Source organism: Parasteatoda tepidariorum, chromosome 10 (assembly GCF_043381705.1).
Source record: "Parasteatoda tepidariorum isolate YZ-2023 chromosome 10, CAS_Ptep_4.0, whole genome shotgun sequence".
Taxonomy (NCBI): domain Eukaryota; kingdom Metazoa; phylum Arthropoda; class Arachnida; order Araneae; family Theridiidae; genus Parasteatoda; species Parasteatoda tepidariorum.
Window position 1 is genome coordinate 64,305,175 of NC_092213.1, and position 18,368 is coordinate 64,323,542.

Genomic DNA, 18,368 nt, shown 5'->3' on the forward strand with positions numbered 1-18,368 from the left:
TGGCCTTTTACCTTAAAAAAACATCAGTGTAGGGTATACCGGGCAAATGCTTACCGGGCAGTGACCCTTGACCTCAAAAAAAAAACATCAGTGTAGGGTATACCGGGCAGTGGCAATTGTATACTATGATTAATCTTTCTAGATTTTACTTAGATTTTCTTACGTCAACTCATAAAAATACATGAAGAGGTATAAAAAAATATTTCAAACACTATATAAAATTAGTTACGATTTTTAAAAAAATGTAATCAGAGTGTAAAAAATATTATCTTTAAAAACATCAGATTAATTTAAAACTTATTAGAAATGTATATTTAAATCCGAAATTTGTAAATGGCGTCATCGTTTTAATTTTAAAAATCTACTTGCAGAAAGAATAGGATAGCTTATGTGTCTTCAAAAAAGATATTGCAATCGGATTCACTGTATAGTTCCTGCGCCGAAATGATGCGCAGTAAATTCTACTTTCCCCACCTTGGAAATAAATGGAATGATCCAGTCTCATTCAGATTCAATGTGAGAATCAGGGGCCACTCTTAATGACTAGGTAGATTGATGAGTTTATCTTTTTCTTTTATTATTAACTGAATTTATTATGCTACTTGTAAACGTTTGGCGATTTGTTTTATTTTAGTTCGATGATATGTTTAGATGTTATTTCTTTAAAGATGTCGCTTGTTAATTTAATCAAAAGTGCATTTTGTAAAGTAAATTACAATCGTTTTTAAATATTTTAATTTTTTGCCATTTTTTTTTTACTTAATTTATTTCAATGTTGTATAAAATTCATATTTATAAGATTATATGGTTTGTTCAAAAATTGCATTTACTCGAAATAACTGGCTCTACACTCTTTATTTTACTTTTAATAATGCAGTAATCGCTTGTACAAAGTTGGTTTTCAAATGCAATTGAAATCTGGTCTACATGTTTATCAGATATTCATTCAGAAAATATATTTGAAGCATTGCACTATCATTTTCAACCAATTCAAATAAATTAAAAATATCTACAAAAATTTAGTTTTAACACTTTATTTCATACAATCCATTAATCCATACTTTATTTCATACATTTAGTACTCTTTAAGGTCAGTTATGGGAAATTGTTCTAATTCTGGCGGTAAAACACAAAATATCAATTTTCGCATTCATTACTATGTGCACTAAGCTGAAAGTTAAGTTCTAAATCATTTAACGAATTTCTTTAACTGTAATTCATAATAATATATTAATGTAATTTGCTCTAAAAATAATAATTGTAAAACGGTTAATAAGATTAGACACCGATTTAAATAAGTTTATCGTAAAATGTAGCGTAGAATTACAGTACAATAATAATAATAATAAACAATTCTCTTGAACTTTTAATTTAAAAAATAAACAAAATCAAAATCGTCATAATAACAATACAGATAAATACTTTTAAATGAGGGAAACAAAAATATTGAGTATAGTTAAGTGCGGCGAGCTCTCTGCTTATCGCTTATAGCTCTGCGTTTTACAAAAATATTTATAGGAAAACAATACATTTAAGTCTTATATGAATTTTATGCTGATGACAACCAAACCAATATGAAAAATTAAGTGGGGAAACTGGATCCTTCCATGTGATTTTTCTGCCAATAAAAATGCACCGACAACAATGGTAAACTACGACACCATCATTAGATTTTTATATATAGTTAGAAATTTTGTTAGGTAGTCTTACGTAATAGTTTAAGTAGGGTTAAATAGTTAGTTATGCATTAAGTGTTTATTTAGAATAATTTTATATTTTTATAGAAAGAAAATCTGCTCACAACAGCTTGTACATTAAAATATATTTGTTTTTTTTAAAATTGAATATTGTATAATTTTGATGAGAAAATATGTTTACCACCAAGAAATAAAAAATTATTGCGTAGCGATCGCGGAAGTTGGCGGGCAAAAGGCTGAGCCTCCTTTAGTTTTTATTTTGCTGATTGAAAAAGGAACTTAAAAAATTCTTACGTCTTTTTTATCTCTTTTTATTCTAGTAAGATAATATTATACAAATGGAATATGTATATAACATTTGTGTGACGTCATGCAACAATATCCATTTCCAAAGCTTTCATTTTCCTGCGCTTTTTTGCTATTAAAAATAGATTTGCGAGAGGTGTTAATGCAAAACTAATTAAGGACAGAGCAATAATAACGTAGTAGACACCATCATAAGATTTTAATTCATTTCTGAAGTATCCTGAAAGAAAGAAAAAATAATTGTAGTATCGTTGAATTGAATTTCAGAATAACTATTTGAATTAAGCAGTTACTGTTAGTTTATTCAATTGTTTATTGTGTTTGAAAGTTTTGTATGTGTACAAAAATTTGTTGATTGAGATTTGATATTTTGATCTGCTTATGGACAGTTATTAATAGAGACACGTCCAGTTTCTGAATAGAGATATGTTTTTTTAAAATTTATTTCCAATGAGCTGCCTTATCGGTCTTGCCGATGAGCAGACCTAGTGCGTTCTCCAGAGGTGGTATCCACTTTTTCAGGACCACCACAATGGGTGAGATACCGTTGGTCATGTTAATTTGGACGTCTAGTTTCTGCCACACTGGATGGCAACACCGAGACTCTATTTGGATGCTAAAGTGCACTAGGAATTTAATTTTGCTGGAAATGCCAAGAGCCAATAAGACACTCCAGGGATCTTTTACATGCCGCATAATCATAAGACATGGCCGCTGAGGATTTTCTGCATCCCGAAAACCCGGTGTCTGGGCCGGGGATCGAACCCGCAGACTTGGGCTCAGAGGGCCGACGACAAACCAGCTGCGCCACCCAGCCACGAATAGAGATATGTAGTATCGCTGAATTTCTGAATAACTGTTTAAATTATATAGTTACTTCTAGGTCTTAAAATTTTTTTGAAGTTTTTTTTGAAGTTTTATTGATTGAGATTTGATATTTTGATCCACTTAAAGACAATTATTAATTAAGACACTTATTAATTTTAAACAAACCTCTAACCGTAGAGTCCATATGTCTCTAGTGAATTACGACATACGAGTAACATTCTCTGATTGGTTGAGAGTGATTTATAACGAAAAGAAATGAAACCAACATTTCCTCGCAGGCTAAGATAGAGTCGTCAACAAGGGATTTTTATTCGCCGAGAACTCAAAATTATGTATTTTTTTCTTACTTTCAAAATTAATCTGTACTGTTTAAAGCATCTATTATACTCAAAATAAATGTTGAAAATCCATTAATGCAAATAAACAGTTTTTTTTATTATTAGTTATTGCTAAAAAATGTCGCAAATGATTAAAAGAAAGTTAAATTTTAATTTTTAAGGAACTTAACTAATTAAATAATGATATAAGAAACTTCAGCTTATAGTTCTGAATCTTTAAGCTGTGTAGAAAATTTAATGTAGCATGACAAAATAAGTCCACACCAGAAAGAAAGCAACTTTTTGAACGGATACTGTTTATCCACTATGTTGCAAAATGAAACATAAAAATTATATAGTGCCCATATATATAAAATGTAAGCCTTCCTTTGAGATGATGCGTCCTTTCTGGTGGTAAGTTAGGAAATTATCAAAATTTCCTTAATGTAACTATTAGGCGCATCATAATTATTTCTATAAGTAAATAGTTTCCTTTTTAAGGGATCTTTGCTCAAATAATTGCAAAGAAATTATCTGCATGCTACATAATAAAGAACTATCATTTTATTAATATCTAATATCAATTCAGATTCAAATTTCTATCATTTCGCGTCTACTTTAGTGAATTTGTTTTATTTTTTAATTATTAAAAATCAGAATTTCGTTAAAATTTAATTTTGCTTTATTTAAATTTTATTTTTTGAATTTAATGGCCCAAGTATTGTAACTAAAAGTCAGTATTCAACAAAAAGACTAATACGTGAGATAACCTGGCCAGTAGGGCGCTGGGCCCATGTCCGAGAGTTCGTGGGTTCGAACCCCGCTTGCCGAAGACTCCCCGTGTAGTTAACTGACTGATGCACGTTAAATCTGTCGAGTAGCAAAAGTCCTCCATGTTCCTATAACAAATCAAAACCTCTGGGGGTACTGGATTGGAGATGGATCGTTCTCTGATTCAGGTCAAAATTACGATCTGTGGATGAATGAATGGATGTATGAATGGGTCCGCCCTATAAACGGGTGTGACGAATGGTGTGGCCGAAGTCGAATTCTTAGCCATAGATGGCGCCACTGGAAAACAAGAATAATCGCACCCCCTCTGCCTAGACAGTCATACGGCAACAACAACTAATACGTAAATTTCTATAAAAGTTGTTTCTTTTTAAAATGGAAATTGTGATAAAATTTCTTGTCATAGTATAATAAAATAAAAAAGTATGAAAAACAAATTTTTATTTAAAATGGAGAAATTAATTCTATTTTTGTCGCATCTGAAATAAAAAAAGCAGGGCACTCTACTTATCAAACATAGGTTTTTGGTGTTGTTAAAATATATAACAAATTAGAAAAGCTAGGAACGCTTATCTCATTTATTGAAATCAAATCAATCTCCATATGTTATTAATTATTAAATTACTCATACTTACCTATAAGGGGAACCACTGTAAAACTAAGTGGAGCGTACAAGATATTTCTACTGGCCATGGCCATCATTTGTTCTTCTTTTTCTAAAAACTTAAATATCAAGCCAGGAGCTATAGCTATTTGAGCCCCTGTGATCAAAGCAAAAATTGATGAATAAGTCATCAACATTACAAAACTTGAGCATAGTATCAATCCCAAAACAGATATTGCACAAATTAAAGATGTCGTCATTTGAAACATTGTGTATCCCACAAAACCTTTGTCTACCACCCATAAAAAACCGATTCGTCCAACCAAATCAAACAAGGGAGGAAACATTAAAACATACACTTCGTATTTTTTTGGTAGTCCTTTATCCCTTGAATAGTCGATAAGAGTTGTCCAAACTAATGTCACAATGTAAGCGAGAATGCTCATGATTGTTACCAAAACTAAAAAGATTGGGTTCATAAAAACTTTGAGAGAACTCCAAAATGCATGTTTTTTAGTTTTGCTGGTGCTTTTTATCGAAACATTAAAAGCTGTGTTAGAATTTTCTGCTGCGCTATTACCTGAAGATGGTAAAGCGATTTCGTTTGATTTTCCGTTGCCACTATAGTTATCATAGTTTTTCCTTTTGAATGAACTGTTATTCGTCTGCATTGAGCTACCCATATATTTACTATTTAAATTGAAATTTGTTTCGGGAGCAGTTAAAATAATAACATTAGGTGACAAAATATTAAAATCCTCTTTAAAATGATCAGTACTGCTACATTTCGATGTTGAATACAATGATTCATTCGATTCTCCATAGTCACTGTTATGAATTACATCACTATTTGTAAAAGTATCAATGGATGATATACTCAAATTATCCCTCGTACTGTTAGTTGATGAAAACAATGTAGCTTTGTTTGATTGTTTGCAGTCATTGTTTAGACTTTCATCATTGTTTGTAAAAGTACCGTTCGATGAGATACTGAAATCCTCTCTCGTACTATTTGTTGATGATAATAACGTAGCTTCTTTTGATTGTTCGCTATCATTATTATGACGTCCATCATTGTTTATGAAAGTACCATTTGATGAAATGCTTAAATCATCACTCATATTGTTTGTTGATGAAACTAATATAATTTCATTTGATAATTCGCAGTCACTGTTATAACTTATGGAATTGCTTTTTTGTTCCAAATCGTTAGATTGGGTTTCATTATTATCTTTATCAACTTTAGTTATACTTGCATCAGTATTTTTTACTGAAGCAGATTGAACAGGATTTTTACTCGACGTAGCACTCGAATTTTTTTTGAAATTATTACATTTCTCGAATTGTAACACATTTTTATTCGATTGTTCCTCGTCACTGCTATGATCCTCGGTTGACTTTTTCGATGTAAAAACACACGTAGATTTCAAGGGACAATCAGTTCTCGTTTCTTTCAGCGTAGCAAAGAGATCTTTTCCTGAAATATCGTCTTTGATTTTATTCTTTACTTTGCTCTCTGGGGGTTTGTCGATTTCGGTTTTTTCCTGTAGCAGTATTTCAGGTGGTTTGTGCAAAGTTTCAACATCTTTACCAACCATCATAATTAATAAACCTACTGGTAAACCATTCAACATAATTCCTGCTACAACAAGAAAAGTACCAGCTGTTCCGTAAATGTCAAGCAAATAGATAGCCATTGGGGGGAAAATTAAAGCTCCAACGCAAGATCCACATTTAACTATACCAATGGCTGTGTTAAGGTTTTTTCTGAAGTATTTCTTTATAATGTTAGGTAAGAAAAAAGTTCCTGTAGCCAAACCAGCTCCTGAAAAGCAACAAATAAGTATACATAAGAATAAAACTGTAGACGACGAACTTAAAAAAAAACTAACATTTGTAACACCTTATATGGAATTTTAAATTAAAAGGAAGAATATTGAAGTAATGGGAAAAATTATCTTAAATTTAGGTAAGATCATGTTGAGAAACAGTATAATTGTTTTAAGAATCCTTAATAGGATAGGCACCGACGAACTCAATTTTATTCTATTGTAAAAGAATGTTTAAATAAGCATAACATATTTCCTATCGTTCAATAACTAACTTTATCTTTCCTTCGTGCTTTTCCTTTTCTCAAAATAAATATGCATTAAATCTTTTTCTTAGAAAGTACTTATTTAGAGGAAATGATATTCTATAAATAGATATCCTTTCTATTTATAGAACAAATATGTTCAAAACTGTCAAATGGTTTCTATGAAATCAGAATAAGCAGTTGTAACTAGATATCATTACACTTCGCCATGCGCCAAGCCATTTGGAATCAATGATTTGGCTAGCAATAGCTATTGCTTATTACTAAGATTTTATTTCTTCAATACAAGCTTTATAAATGTAAAATGTATCGGTTGCGTTAAGTTAATAACGAATCTTAACGATAAAGTTAATAACGAATCTTTTGTATAGTCAAAACATTGTTTCAATCATTTAATGGTTTAGAATGTTTATAATAATTAAATATCGAAAATGCTTACAGAATTTGATTTTTGAAAAAAAGTTTAAATGAATACTTTCATTTAAAAAGAGAATGAGAAAAAAAATTTAGTTATTAAATGATAAATATATTTGGCTTCGCCGTTGGATGAAGTTCTAAGGTAATATTCTTACTTCTCTGTTTATGCACTTTGCAATGGAAAAGTATATACTTTCTAGAGGTTGAAAGCATCACCGTGGAGTCGAATAGCTATTGAAAAGTTTTTACACATTACAGAGATCAATTTGTGAATTTCCTTTGAAATATACTAAACTAATAAGCCACCATATTTTGTTGATATTTTAAAGGGGCTATTGGCAGCTAGTTTGGAAAGATTTTGTCGAAGCACCACTACAATCTTTACAATCTTAGCTTCATATCCAAATAACTAAAAAAGTCTTGTAAGTTCGTTGGTAATCAAACTTAAGAAACAAGTATATATTTTCATAAAATTATCACCAAAATATCCATTATTAGGGCTAAAATTTTTTTAAACAACAATATCTAGTTATTTTTAAAATACAAATACAAGTATATTTTTCGCTAGTTAAAAATTTATGCTGAAATATGCTGACAAATTTTCTGTTTTTCACCAAACAATAAATTGACAACAAACAATAAACAATAACTAAATTACTTGATATTTCATATTGGTTTTATTATTTTATTACTTTGGTACGAAGCATAGTACAAGTTTTAAAATTAATGCGTCCGTTGGAGCTATTATTTTAAACTTTATTTTTAATCACTGAAAAAAATTTCGTCTTTTTTAATAAGTCATCTGCAAAATTTTATAATTTTATGATGACTGAATTAATAATATGTAACTTTTGACTTCTCATAATTATGGGCATATTTTATAGTAGCTATAATAAAATTGTAATTTTAATACTGGAAAACAAAAATAAGGGAAAAAGATGTGATCGCCTTATTGCGATCACTGGTTACCCATTGGTGACCACTGGTTATCCATTGGTGACCACTGGTTACCATATGTAAATACATTGAAAATGCCTAGTGAGAATAAAAAGCAAAACAGCAGCTGTCTCCATAGCAACGCATGCAATGACGAGGCATGCACACTGTTTACTATTACTCTTGAACACAGTTGAAAAGTGTGGTGATGTCCAAATAAGTTGCGCACTCCATCAAACCCAAAACAAGAACCATTTTGCCAATGGGTAAGAAAAGTTAACAAAATAATACATTTACCATAGATAAATCCTAAGAAGATTATGACAACTGTAATGTTTTCTGCGAAATATACTCCACTGAATCCCAAAGCTGCTAATAAAACTCCTAACAGTGTAATTTTCTCTGATCCAAGCTTTTGCCCCAACAGTCCTGCTGGAGGTCCTGAAAGAGTGTGAAATAATTAAATTAAAAGAATTTTTATTTTCATAAAGGGTGTCATGTTATTAAAATTTAATGTGACTCAAATTTATTAACAAAAAACACGTCATTCAATCAACAACTGAAAAAATTTGTAATTTTTATAGCTTCGAATTGACAATCGCCCAATATTGATTTGCCTTTTAAATGCATGGCTGCCAACTGTTATGGAAGATCTTTTTGAGGGAACCATAAATTATAAATAATTTATCACTTTTCGTTGGCTTTCGGAATTGTATTGATTTGCCTTCCAAATGCGCCAACTGTTATGGAAGATCTGTTCCCGTTGTGATGAAATCATAACTAAAAATAAAAGCACGAGATTTTAAAGAGCATGAGAGAGTCGTTCTTTTTTAGAAGATAGTTTCTGTTTTTGATTTGATGTTTTATACTAACCAGTTACGGGTTTTTCTATGTTTCTTATGTTAGTTTATTCTAATCCGTTACTGGATTTTCTATATTTTGTTGAAAGATTATTATTAACCCGCTACAGGTAATTTAATGTCGTTACTGTATTTGTTGTGGTGAAGTAAGTGTCTTTTTTATGAAACAATGAACTGTTTCTTAATGTCGTTTGATACGTCTTTTTTATCGGTGTATGATGACATCTCCGATCCTGTATTGTTATGCAACTCTCAATAATTATGATGAGCAGTTTTGGCAATCAATTTTGTAACACCCTATAGACAATTAACTAGGGGATAGAGCACTCGTCTCCCAAAGAGGGTGCTTGGATTCGAATCCCAGAGATGGCTGGTCGATACGTATTTTGCACCCGGCTCGCACCTCCCACAGTACTGACGTAAAACTGTTTCCCTCCCCATGTAACGCAAATGCGGGTTAGTTCTATCAAACAAGTCCTCCACTGAAGCAAATTTCTCCCAATATTGATCCAGGAATTCCTTTGTCTTCTGGATTGGGTTCAAAATTACAAGGCTACGGAGTTTAACATTGGCGGTCGTAAACTCAAAATTCAGTCGGCTGTTTAATGCCGGTCATAAAATAAAATAAAATATATATAATTGACAATGATACATAAATTTCAATAGATTACGATTGCAGACTTCAGATTGCGATTAACTTTTGTACTTATAACGAGCAATATACCATGTTTATAATAGTATACCAAGAGCAAATAATTACTACCCTTTACCTAATATGCTGGTCATTAAAATAAATATGACTATTGGCATTGCGGCTAATTTTCTGTCTGTTTCGTACGTTTCTATAAGAACCACATACACTAATCCAGATAATCTGTAAGGGCACATAACTAGGACACTTATAATAAAAGCTCCAAATGCAATCAGCCAACTTCTGAAATCTTCCTTCTCTTCATTATTCTTCTCCATTTTTCAATCAAAAATGTCTGAAAAACAAAATAAAAATTGGTTTGCACTTTTATTTTAATATATGTTGCCAGCAACTTTTCTTTCTTTGAAAATAATCCCTTAAACACGTACGGACATAAGCCTTTTAAATCAAACTACAATCATGAACTTTGTCATTTGTTCTTTCTGATAATTAAAACCTCTCACACTCTTGGTACTGCTTCAAAGCAATATAATTTCCCCAAATTCGTTTTAATTCTCCTTTTTTTTTACTTATTGTGGATTATTTTTTGTTTTAACAAATAAGTTTTTATAGCAATTTTTTTTTAAGTGTTCAATGTTTCAGTCAAAGTTTGCTACCAAATTTCACAAATTATGGAATCATATTTCTAATTCAAACTGTTTTTTATAAATCGTAAATGAAACACAAATAATGCCACAAAAATAGACACATAATGGTTTTTATTACATAAAAGAAGAACATTCCTCAGTGTCAAAACATAAAATCATTTGAAACTGAGAAAGATTCTTGTTCATAGAACCGAAACTCTAGCATATCCCTTTTTTATATTATTATTTGTGCTTTATTCAAACGTAATACAAATTATACTCCATCTTCACTTCTATGATAGTTTTACCATAACTTTAAAAAAATAGACTTCAGAACTAGTCTTCTAACATGAAATTCTTTTGAATTCTTCCCGACAAGTTCGCCAAATTTTAATTTAATGGAAAAACTGTGACCTATAGTAAATAAAGAAATTTATGTAAATAGCTCTCATTATAGAAATATACACCAAAGAGCCATTACATTATGGCCACCCTCCATCTATAAAAATGGGCACGCCCAGGTTTTCATGGTTTCTCGCCCAGGAACAATGTTTTCATGGGGCACATTAGGACCTCCTCTTAGAACAATCCCTGACGTCTGTACGCTACTTGAACATAGTTGCAGACTAGGTTCACCCATTCATGTCAACAGTTTTTCCTGCTTGGGGATGGTGTTTACCAACAGGATAATGCACCATGTCATAAGGGTCGAATCGTCATGGATTGGTTCAAGGAACATTCCAGTGACTTTCACGTCATGTCTTGGTCCCCGAATTGCTTATTACAGGGACCTTATATTACAGGGACCTTAATCCAATAGAGCATTAGTGGTCCTACTTGGAAAAGCAAATTAGTGCTGCCACGCTACCCCCTCGCAATGTGAGGGAATTGCAGGACCAGTTGGTGAGCGCTTGGTACCAGATACCTTAGACTACCTATCAGCACCTTGTGGAATCAATGCCACTGAGGGTGCTAGCTGTTTTGAGGGCTAAAGGTGGTCCTACATGTTATTAGCAGGGTGGTCATAATGTAATGGCTCTTCGGTGTATATTGATTGTAACATTTCTGAACACGCACCAGTTTCAAGAAAAAGTTTATAACAACATTTTTATCCGATATGCAGTTCTGTCAGGAGCACGGATTTTGAAGCGTGACTTAATGTTCCAATAAGATAATGACCCAAAGTATACTTCCAAGTTATGCAGTAAAATTATTAGAAAAACTAAGAAGATTCTCCTGGTCTGTCACTTATTAAACTCCTGTGGAATGAACAGGACAGGGAAGTCCGTATGTAGATACCAACAAAGACAAAAGACCTATGGAGGAATTTTCAAAGCTGTTACAGACAATATATTGTCAATCTTGATCAAACAAATGCATTACATATGCAAACTTCTTATTAAGACCAAAGGTCGGCCTTTTCTGATGAAAACAAACTTCTTCAACAATTCTGCATAATTATAAGCAAAGTATAATGTATGTTCATTTCCTTGTATTAACAATAATGTTTATTTTAAAAATAAGTCAAATAAAGAAAGTTCTGGTTTGATATGGTATCTTCTTTTTGAAAATTTCTGGAGAAGCAGTAGTGTGCTCAGACTTTTGACGAGGACTGTATGTGAACTCAAAACAAAAATTTCTGATACAGAAAGATATATCACTAAAATGCGTTTAAAGATTGGCTTTTTAAATTTAACGTACATCCTGCTTTCTAAATCCATTGCAAAGAATTATGTTTTTATTAAAAATAACATAACAACTAACAAGTTGCTTAAAATTTTTCATACATTTGTGAAGTATTTTTATTATCATGGAAAGGTAAATGTTATCATGAGTACTTCAAAACCAACCTAACTAATAATTAGTTGAATAAGTCTTTATACAATTGAAAGGTATCACTAAATTTGCGCATGATTATGGAATTGTGCTAGAAAATGATGTAGGGAAAAAAAGAGAATAACAGCTGGTTTTTGCGCTTTCATTGCCAAGCAATATTTTGAGCGTTGTTGTGTCATTTCCTGGTCGGGCTGTTTTCCGCTGTATAATGCAATTCAACGTATTATATTTTTTTCTTTCATTTTTAAAGTTTAAGGTTTATGCCAACAAGCCCATTGTCATCCATGCTCCACATCAGCGAAATCCAACCATATTTATGCAAAATGGTCATTATAAAGTTGGCGGATAATTACCATCTAATTAATCCAATATCCCATGCGTTGTGTGTTGCTCCAGGCGTAACCATGCACTGTGTACTTTATGAATCAATGCTGAATTCTCTTTTTTAATCTGTGATTTTGTATCTTTCATGGATGTGCTTTATTTTGACATAAAATGTGTAAAACATGCTTTAATGTATCTAGCTTTATTATAGTTCTAATTATTATTAGTTTTGTTCATTCTCATTTCCAAAATAAAAGCAAAGCTGTTATTTTTTCGAACTAATTTCATTCATAATTACATAAATTATAAACTAACTGAATACACGTTTTTCGTTCGAGGTGGAAAAAAAAAAGAATTAATGAATCACAATCTGTATTGAACAACAATACCAAATCATACACGAGTCTGAAAGATAAATACTGACCAAATTAATTAAGCTAAAATAATTTCAATGTATTATTTATTTATTAATATTCGTTGCCTTTCCCGGTAATTTAACGTTATTAGATTAGACAAAACGCGTTTTTAGTAGCTCATCCCTTCAAAATAAAGGCTAACTGTATTCAGTATCATGTGGCGTAATGGTGTTTCTCGAAGACAAATAATGGTTTTCAAAATTTTCCACAGTCAAGCAATTTTTTCCTGTACTTATATCATCGAGAAGCCGTAATAAATCTATTTCCACAGCATTTATAATAAAAAAGCACAGTATAGATGCAATTTATTGGAAGTATAAGCACTAAATTTATTTATAAAATACTTTGAACCTCTATTAGTATATTTGATACCGATTAAACTACATCGATTACTATAATACTAGTAACGCATGTTAACGAGAATAATTAAGCATCATTGGTGTCAATAATAGTATATGAGTTTTTTACGTTTCTCCTAAATGAATAAGTATAATTTTTTTTTTAAATTTGGTATTTAGTACAATTAGCTTTTTCTTAAATTTCAATTAGTGTCTTTAACCAAAATTAATTAAACATCATTGGCGTCAAAAAAGAAAAGGCGAGTTTTTACGTTTCTTTTCAACGAATTAGTACCATTGCTTTATTAATTTTGCTTTAAATTGCAAAGCTTACTGTTTTTCAATTCCTACTATTAGTTCACACTCTCTCTCTATATATATTTATATATCTTGTTCAAATTTTGAATTTATGGATGGGAATTATTACAACCATGCAACTGAAACATATTTACGGTAAGAAATTTGAGAATCAAAAAGTAATAAATAGAATTTTGTTTTCGATTAGGCGCGGCAGTGAATTAATGAGTCTGCATTTGTAATGAAGTAAAAAGTATCCTTACATTGATCAATAAAAAAAGAATAAATATTTAATGTTCTCTTTAAAAGATTAATAAAATAAGCTTAAGTAATTAAAGATATTTTGAAAGACAGGAAATAAATATGTAATGTCAATTGTGGCATCATAGAATTGTTAATAAAATACTTCTTATTCATTGCACTCAAGTTCAAATACATTTTTTAAACTTATTTAATTTCAATTAGTTCCTATTACCAAAAGTAATTGATCATTACTGGCATCAAAAATAGCCTAACGATTTTTTTTCCCAAACGAATTAGTACAATTTTGCTATTTCTCAACTTATTTTTTTTGTTGCTTTAAATAGTACAAAATACAAAAATTAATTAAAGATTAGTGGTGTCAATTAAAGTTTGGTGAGTTTTTGCACTTCTCTTAACTGATCAGTAGGGGAGAGTGGGGTCAATTGTAACAGGGTACGATTGTAACAGAGCAAAAATTTCGAGTGTCGGGTTCTAGATTTGGTTCCTAGGTGGCGCACAAGGTGTATTTAATAAATCTACATGTACACCCCTGCTGGCAACCATTTTTATGTACTTTTGAAAGAGTTACATCACAAAAGATATTTTCACGCTGCGTAAGTACTTTTTTTGGTATTAGAATATTATATTGTAGCAAAGTAATTTTGTTTAAACAAATAAAAATTATTAACCGAATATGTAAGTGGACACCTTAATTAACATTTCAATAAAAAAAAAATTAGTTTTGCTAATTAACTAGCATTGTTTTTAACAAATGAAGCTGAAATGGCGTCTTGGGGACAATTGTAACAATAAGTAAAGGGACGATTGTAACAGCTGAAAATAAATAATCTTATGTTTACAAACCATTACTTAACTCTTTAAGAACCACCAATAGTTTCCTATATCATTTATATTATGTTGCATGTGCATTATTTTATTTGTCACCTTTCACAGCATAAATTAAAATTTTTAACCCCTTAAAGTTAAAAGTTTAACCCTTTAGGTCTCTGCTCATTATTATTTTTACTCCTAAAATATCACTACTATTTTGATCAATAAAAAAATATATCACAACTATGATAATATGTATAATTAACTATGTTTTAGTTGAATTTATGAACTGTTACAATTGACCCCGTAAGTGGGGACAATTGTAACAAGTGCACGACTGTCAAAAATTGTTAATAACTAATATAATAACATTTAAAATAAGGTATTTATTTTTTTTTCTAGTAGAGGATAGTCTACTTTACTCGTCTGTCAATTAATACTAATAATATATTGGAATTTTTGTTAGTTAAAAATAGTTAAGTAAAAAATGTTACAATTGACCCCCCTCTCCCCTACCATTTCTTTTTTAATTTGCTTTTAGTGCAGTAGCTCATTTTTTTATTTCAATTGGTACATACTAACAAAAGTGATTAACCATCATTGGTGCCAATAATTATAAATGGCGATTTTTAATGCTTCTCCTAAGATAATTCGTACTATTTATCCACATTAGTTTTTCTTTTCAGTGCATCTCAATTATCATTGATTTTAAATTATATAAACACGTTTTAAAAGCATAAGAAAACAAAACAAAATTAACATGTTCATAGCTTTAGGAATGCTAACTTGGTAACGTAGTTCGACTATGCTTCCACTTTATGTTGATCATTGAGTTTATCTGATATAACGAATAAAGTAATTAGAAGTTATAGAACGTGCAATAAACTCCTGAGAGCTATAAGCTAGCATTCATTACTGATGTTATCTTAAAGAAAATTTCCTGCTTGTGGTTTAATTTGTATCAATGGCAATTTAAGTCAATGAAAAAATTTATATTTTTTAAACGTCTCTCTCTAATGATTTAATTAAAATTTTTGAACAATTTTAGATAGAGAGCTAAAATTATCCACTGTCCGAATTTCAGGAACTAGCATAAACGGTTCTAATATTATAAGAGAAACGCACATACAAACTCTTCATTTCATTATCGTAGATAATGCAAAATTAGCTAACTTATGAAAATATCGAAAATTAAATACGCATTATCCTGTTTCCATTATAAAAATAAAACAATGTTAAAATAGTTTAGTTTAGTCATATGTAGTTAAATCACGTTTAAAAGAACCGAAAAAATATAATAATTCAGAAAAAATTTAACTGTATGTAACTTTGTATTTTAAAATAAAAACATTGTCTTTTTGGCAGTACGGCTACTTATATGAAGAAGATAAAGACATATTCAAGATTAATGCTTATCAAGAGTAGGCAAACAAAATAGTTCAAACTTACCTTGTACTGATAGTTACAAAAGTTTACGAATTTTGAAATGTAACATAATTAATTTATTACATAAAACACGCTTTAAACTCAACCGTTACACGCGCATTCAAATAGTTTCTTCTTCTTTTTTTTAAATTTTTCGATATAAGTTTGAAATTTATCAGTTGGATTTTTTTCTTATTTTATTTACGTTTGTTTTTGGATTAAGAAAAGCGTTATCTGCTCGACACTTATTCCTCGGTTTTCAAGAAAAAATGATAAAAAAAATCTTCTTATCTGATCAATTAAATGACACTGAAACGGTAGGTAAATATGTTCTGTAAATAATTCGGAAAGCGCAAATGAAAATAAAATCTTTAAAAAGTACATTTTTTAGATGGATTGAAAAGCAGAAATAGATCTATTAGTGGTTGAAATTCTAATTGACTATAAAATGGAAATAAATTTTGCTTGTAACATTTTAGAAAAAATTGTAATTTGTCTTGTTATAAGCATACCTGCCAAGTTTTAATCTTTTCGAGGATGACTTTTACCAGTGGTAGTAAAATGGAATTTAAATTGCAATTTTCGGCAGAAACATAAGTTGCATTTTGAAAAAGCTTATGCGTATTACCACAATAGTATTTACATATTAATTTATCTATACTTAATTTTTAAAAATAATAGTGGTGGTCAAAAGTCGCGATGGCTCAGAGGATAGAGCGTTGTTGACGTATGCCTGTTTAGGCAGAGGGGGTGCGATTGTTCTTGTTTTCCAGTGGCGCCATCTATGGCCGAGAATTCGACTTCTGCCACACCATACGTCGCAACCGTTTATGGGGCGGACCTATTCATACATCCATTCATTCAACCACAGATCGTCATTTTGACCTGAATCAGAGAAAGATCCATCTCCAATCCAGTACCCCCAGAGGTTTTGATTTGTTATGGGGACAAGGAGGACTTTTGCGACTCGACAGATTTAACGTGCATCAGTCACTTTACTACACGGGGAATCTTCGGCCGGTGGGGTTCGAACCCACGAACTCTCGGACATGGGCCCAGCGCCCTACCGACCAGGCATAGAGAGTCTTCTTAGAGAGTTCGCCTTCCAATGAGGCGACGGATCGAGGGTTAGAGTCCCCTTGCCATCAAGTTAGCCGTGGAAGGTTCTCGTAATCGCCCTCTCCATGTAACGCAAATGCGGGTGAGCTCCATCAAAATGTCCTCCACGAAGGTAAATTTCTCTCAATATTTGATCCATGAGTTCCCTTGTCTTCTGGATTGGGTTCAAAATTACAAGACTACGGAGTTGAACATTAGTAGTCATAAACCCATAAAATTGGGTCTGCCGCTCAACGACGGTTATAAAATAAAATAAAATATAAATGCAGGGAATGTATAGAAAGCCACCACCACTTTAAATATGGAAGTAAAATTTTACGCCAAATGCGTAAAAGTTAGCAGGTATGCATAAGGTACAGAGCTCCATTTAAAATTTGAGAAATCTAATTAGTCGAAAGTGATTGAAATTTTAATCAACGATAAATTCTGCTTCTCCCGATGAGGCGACCTAGATAAGACTCTCAGCACTGGATGGTCGATTCGAATTTCGCTCGCACCCGTCTCATACTCATATTTTCAATGGTAGAGAGATCATGGATTAAAATCCTCTCGCTGTCCGGCTTACCGGGGGAGGTTCACGTGGTTTTCCTCTCCAGGTAACACAAATGAGGGTTAGTTCCATTACAAATTCCTCCGCGAAGTATAGTTTGATCCAATGCTTGATCTAAAAATTTCCTTGTATTTTGGGTTGGGTTTAGAATTATTAAATCGCGGAGTTAAACATTAATAATCATAAATTCAAATATGGGTCAGCTATTCAGGGCTGGATATAAAATAAAATTTATTCTGCTTGTAGCGATCAGAAACTGATTGAAATTTTTCTACCATAGACCTCCACTACCATAGACCTCAGCTACCATAGATCTCCACTACCACGGACCTCCACTACAATAGACCTCAGCTACCATAGACCTCCACTACCATGGACCTCCACTACCATAGATCTCAGCTACCATAGACCTCCAGTAGAGATTTGACCCCTCCAAGCAAATCGGAAATTGGTCGAAATTTGATTGCAAAATACTATCCTCGTACACGAATAACCTAGTTAATAAAAATGTACTAAAAAGAATATAAATCTATTTGAAAATAAATGCTTTTGAATAACTTTAATTTTTAATCTGCAGTAGAAGTCACTTATAGAGATTTGCTTTAAAATATACTAATACACACAATATTTTACAAACCATTGTTTGTAGAAATTTCCCCCCTTTTTTTTACATAGATGTTCACATTATTGGTAATATTACTTACGTTTTCAATTTGTAATTATTTTAATATAATTTTTTGTTCTTACGTCAGAAATTACTTCTTCTTTACTATTACGAGTGAAACATTGTTTTAAATATTTTGTAACACATTCATTAGACAATTACAAAAAATAAACTTTGCAAAATACATATTATTTT

At 31.3% G+C, this 18,368-nt stretch overlaps 1 protein-coding gene and 1 long non-coding RNA gene across 2 annotated transcripts in view; one reads left to right on the top strand and one right to left on the bottom strand.

Moving 5' to 3' along the window:
• The window catches only part of LOC139426642 (uncharacterized), a 116,436-nt gene extending 98,357 nt beyond the window's left edge, over positions 1-18,079 (top strand). Inside the window, exon 2 of the long non-coding RNA XR_011637859.1 lies at positions 17,790-18,079. This is a non-coding gene — a long non-coding RNA (uncharacterized lncRNA). The remainder of the gene's footprint in view (positions 1-17,789) is intronic.
• LOC107436510 (uncharacterized) lies at positions 840-16,029 on the bottom strand. The gene is made up of 5 exons (XM_016048258.4): positions 15,865-16,029; positions 9,623-9,838; positions 8,290-8,433; positions 4,576-6,369; positions 840-2,223 (listed from the first exon to the last, which is right to left on the bottom strand). Exons 2-5 carry the CDS (start codon positions 9,819-9,821, stop codon positions 2,066-2,068), a joined length of 2,295 nt encoding a protein of 764 aa, XP_015903744.1. The 5' UTR covers positions 9,822-9,838; positions 15,865-16,029; the 3' UTR covers positions 840-2,065.
• Positions 18,080-18,368: the final 289 nt, after the last annotated feature.

Coding starts and splice junctions, on each gene's coding strand:
- LOC107436510 (XM_016048258.4), bottom strand. CDS start 9,821: ATGGAGAAGAATAATGAAGAGAAGGAAGATTTCAGAAGTTGGCTGATT. Junction 8,434..9,622: donor TTTAATGACCAGCATATTAG/GTAAAGGGTAGT, acceptor ACACTCTTTCAG/GACCTCCAGCAGGACTGTTG. Junction 6,370..8,289: donor CTTCTTAGGATTTATCTATG/GTAAATGTATTA, acceptor GTTGCTTTTCAG/GAGCTGGTTTGGCTACAGGA.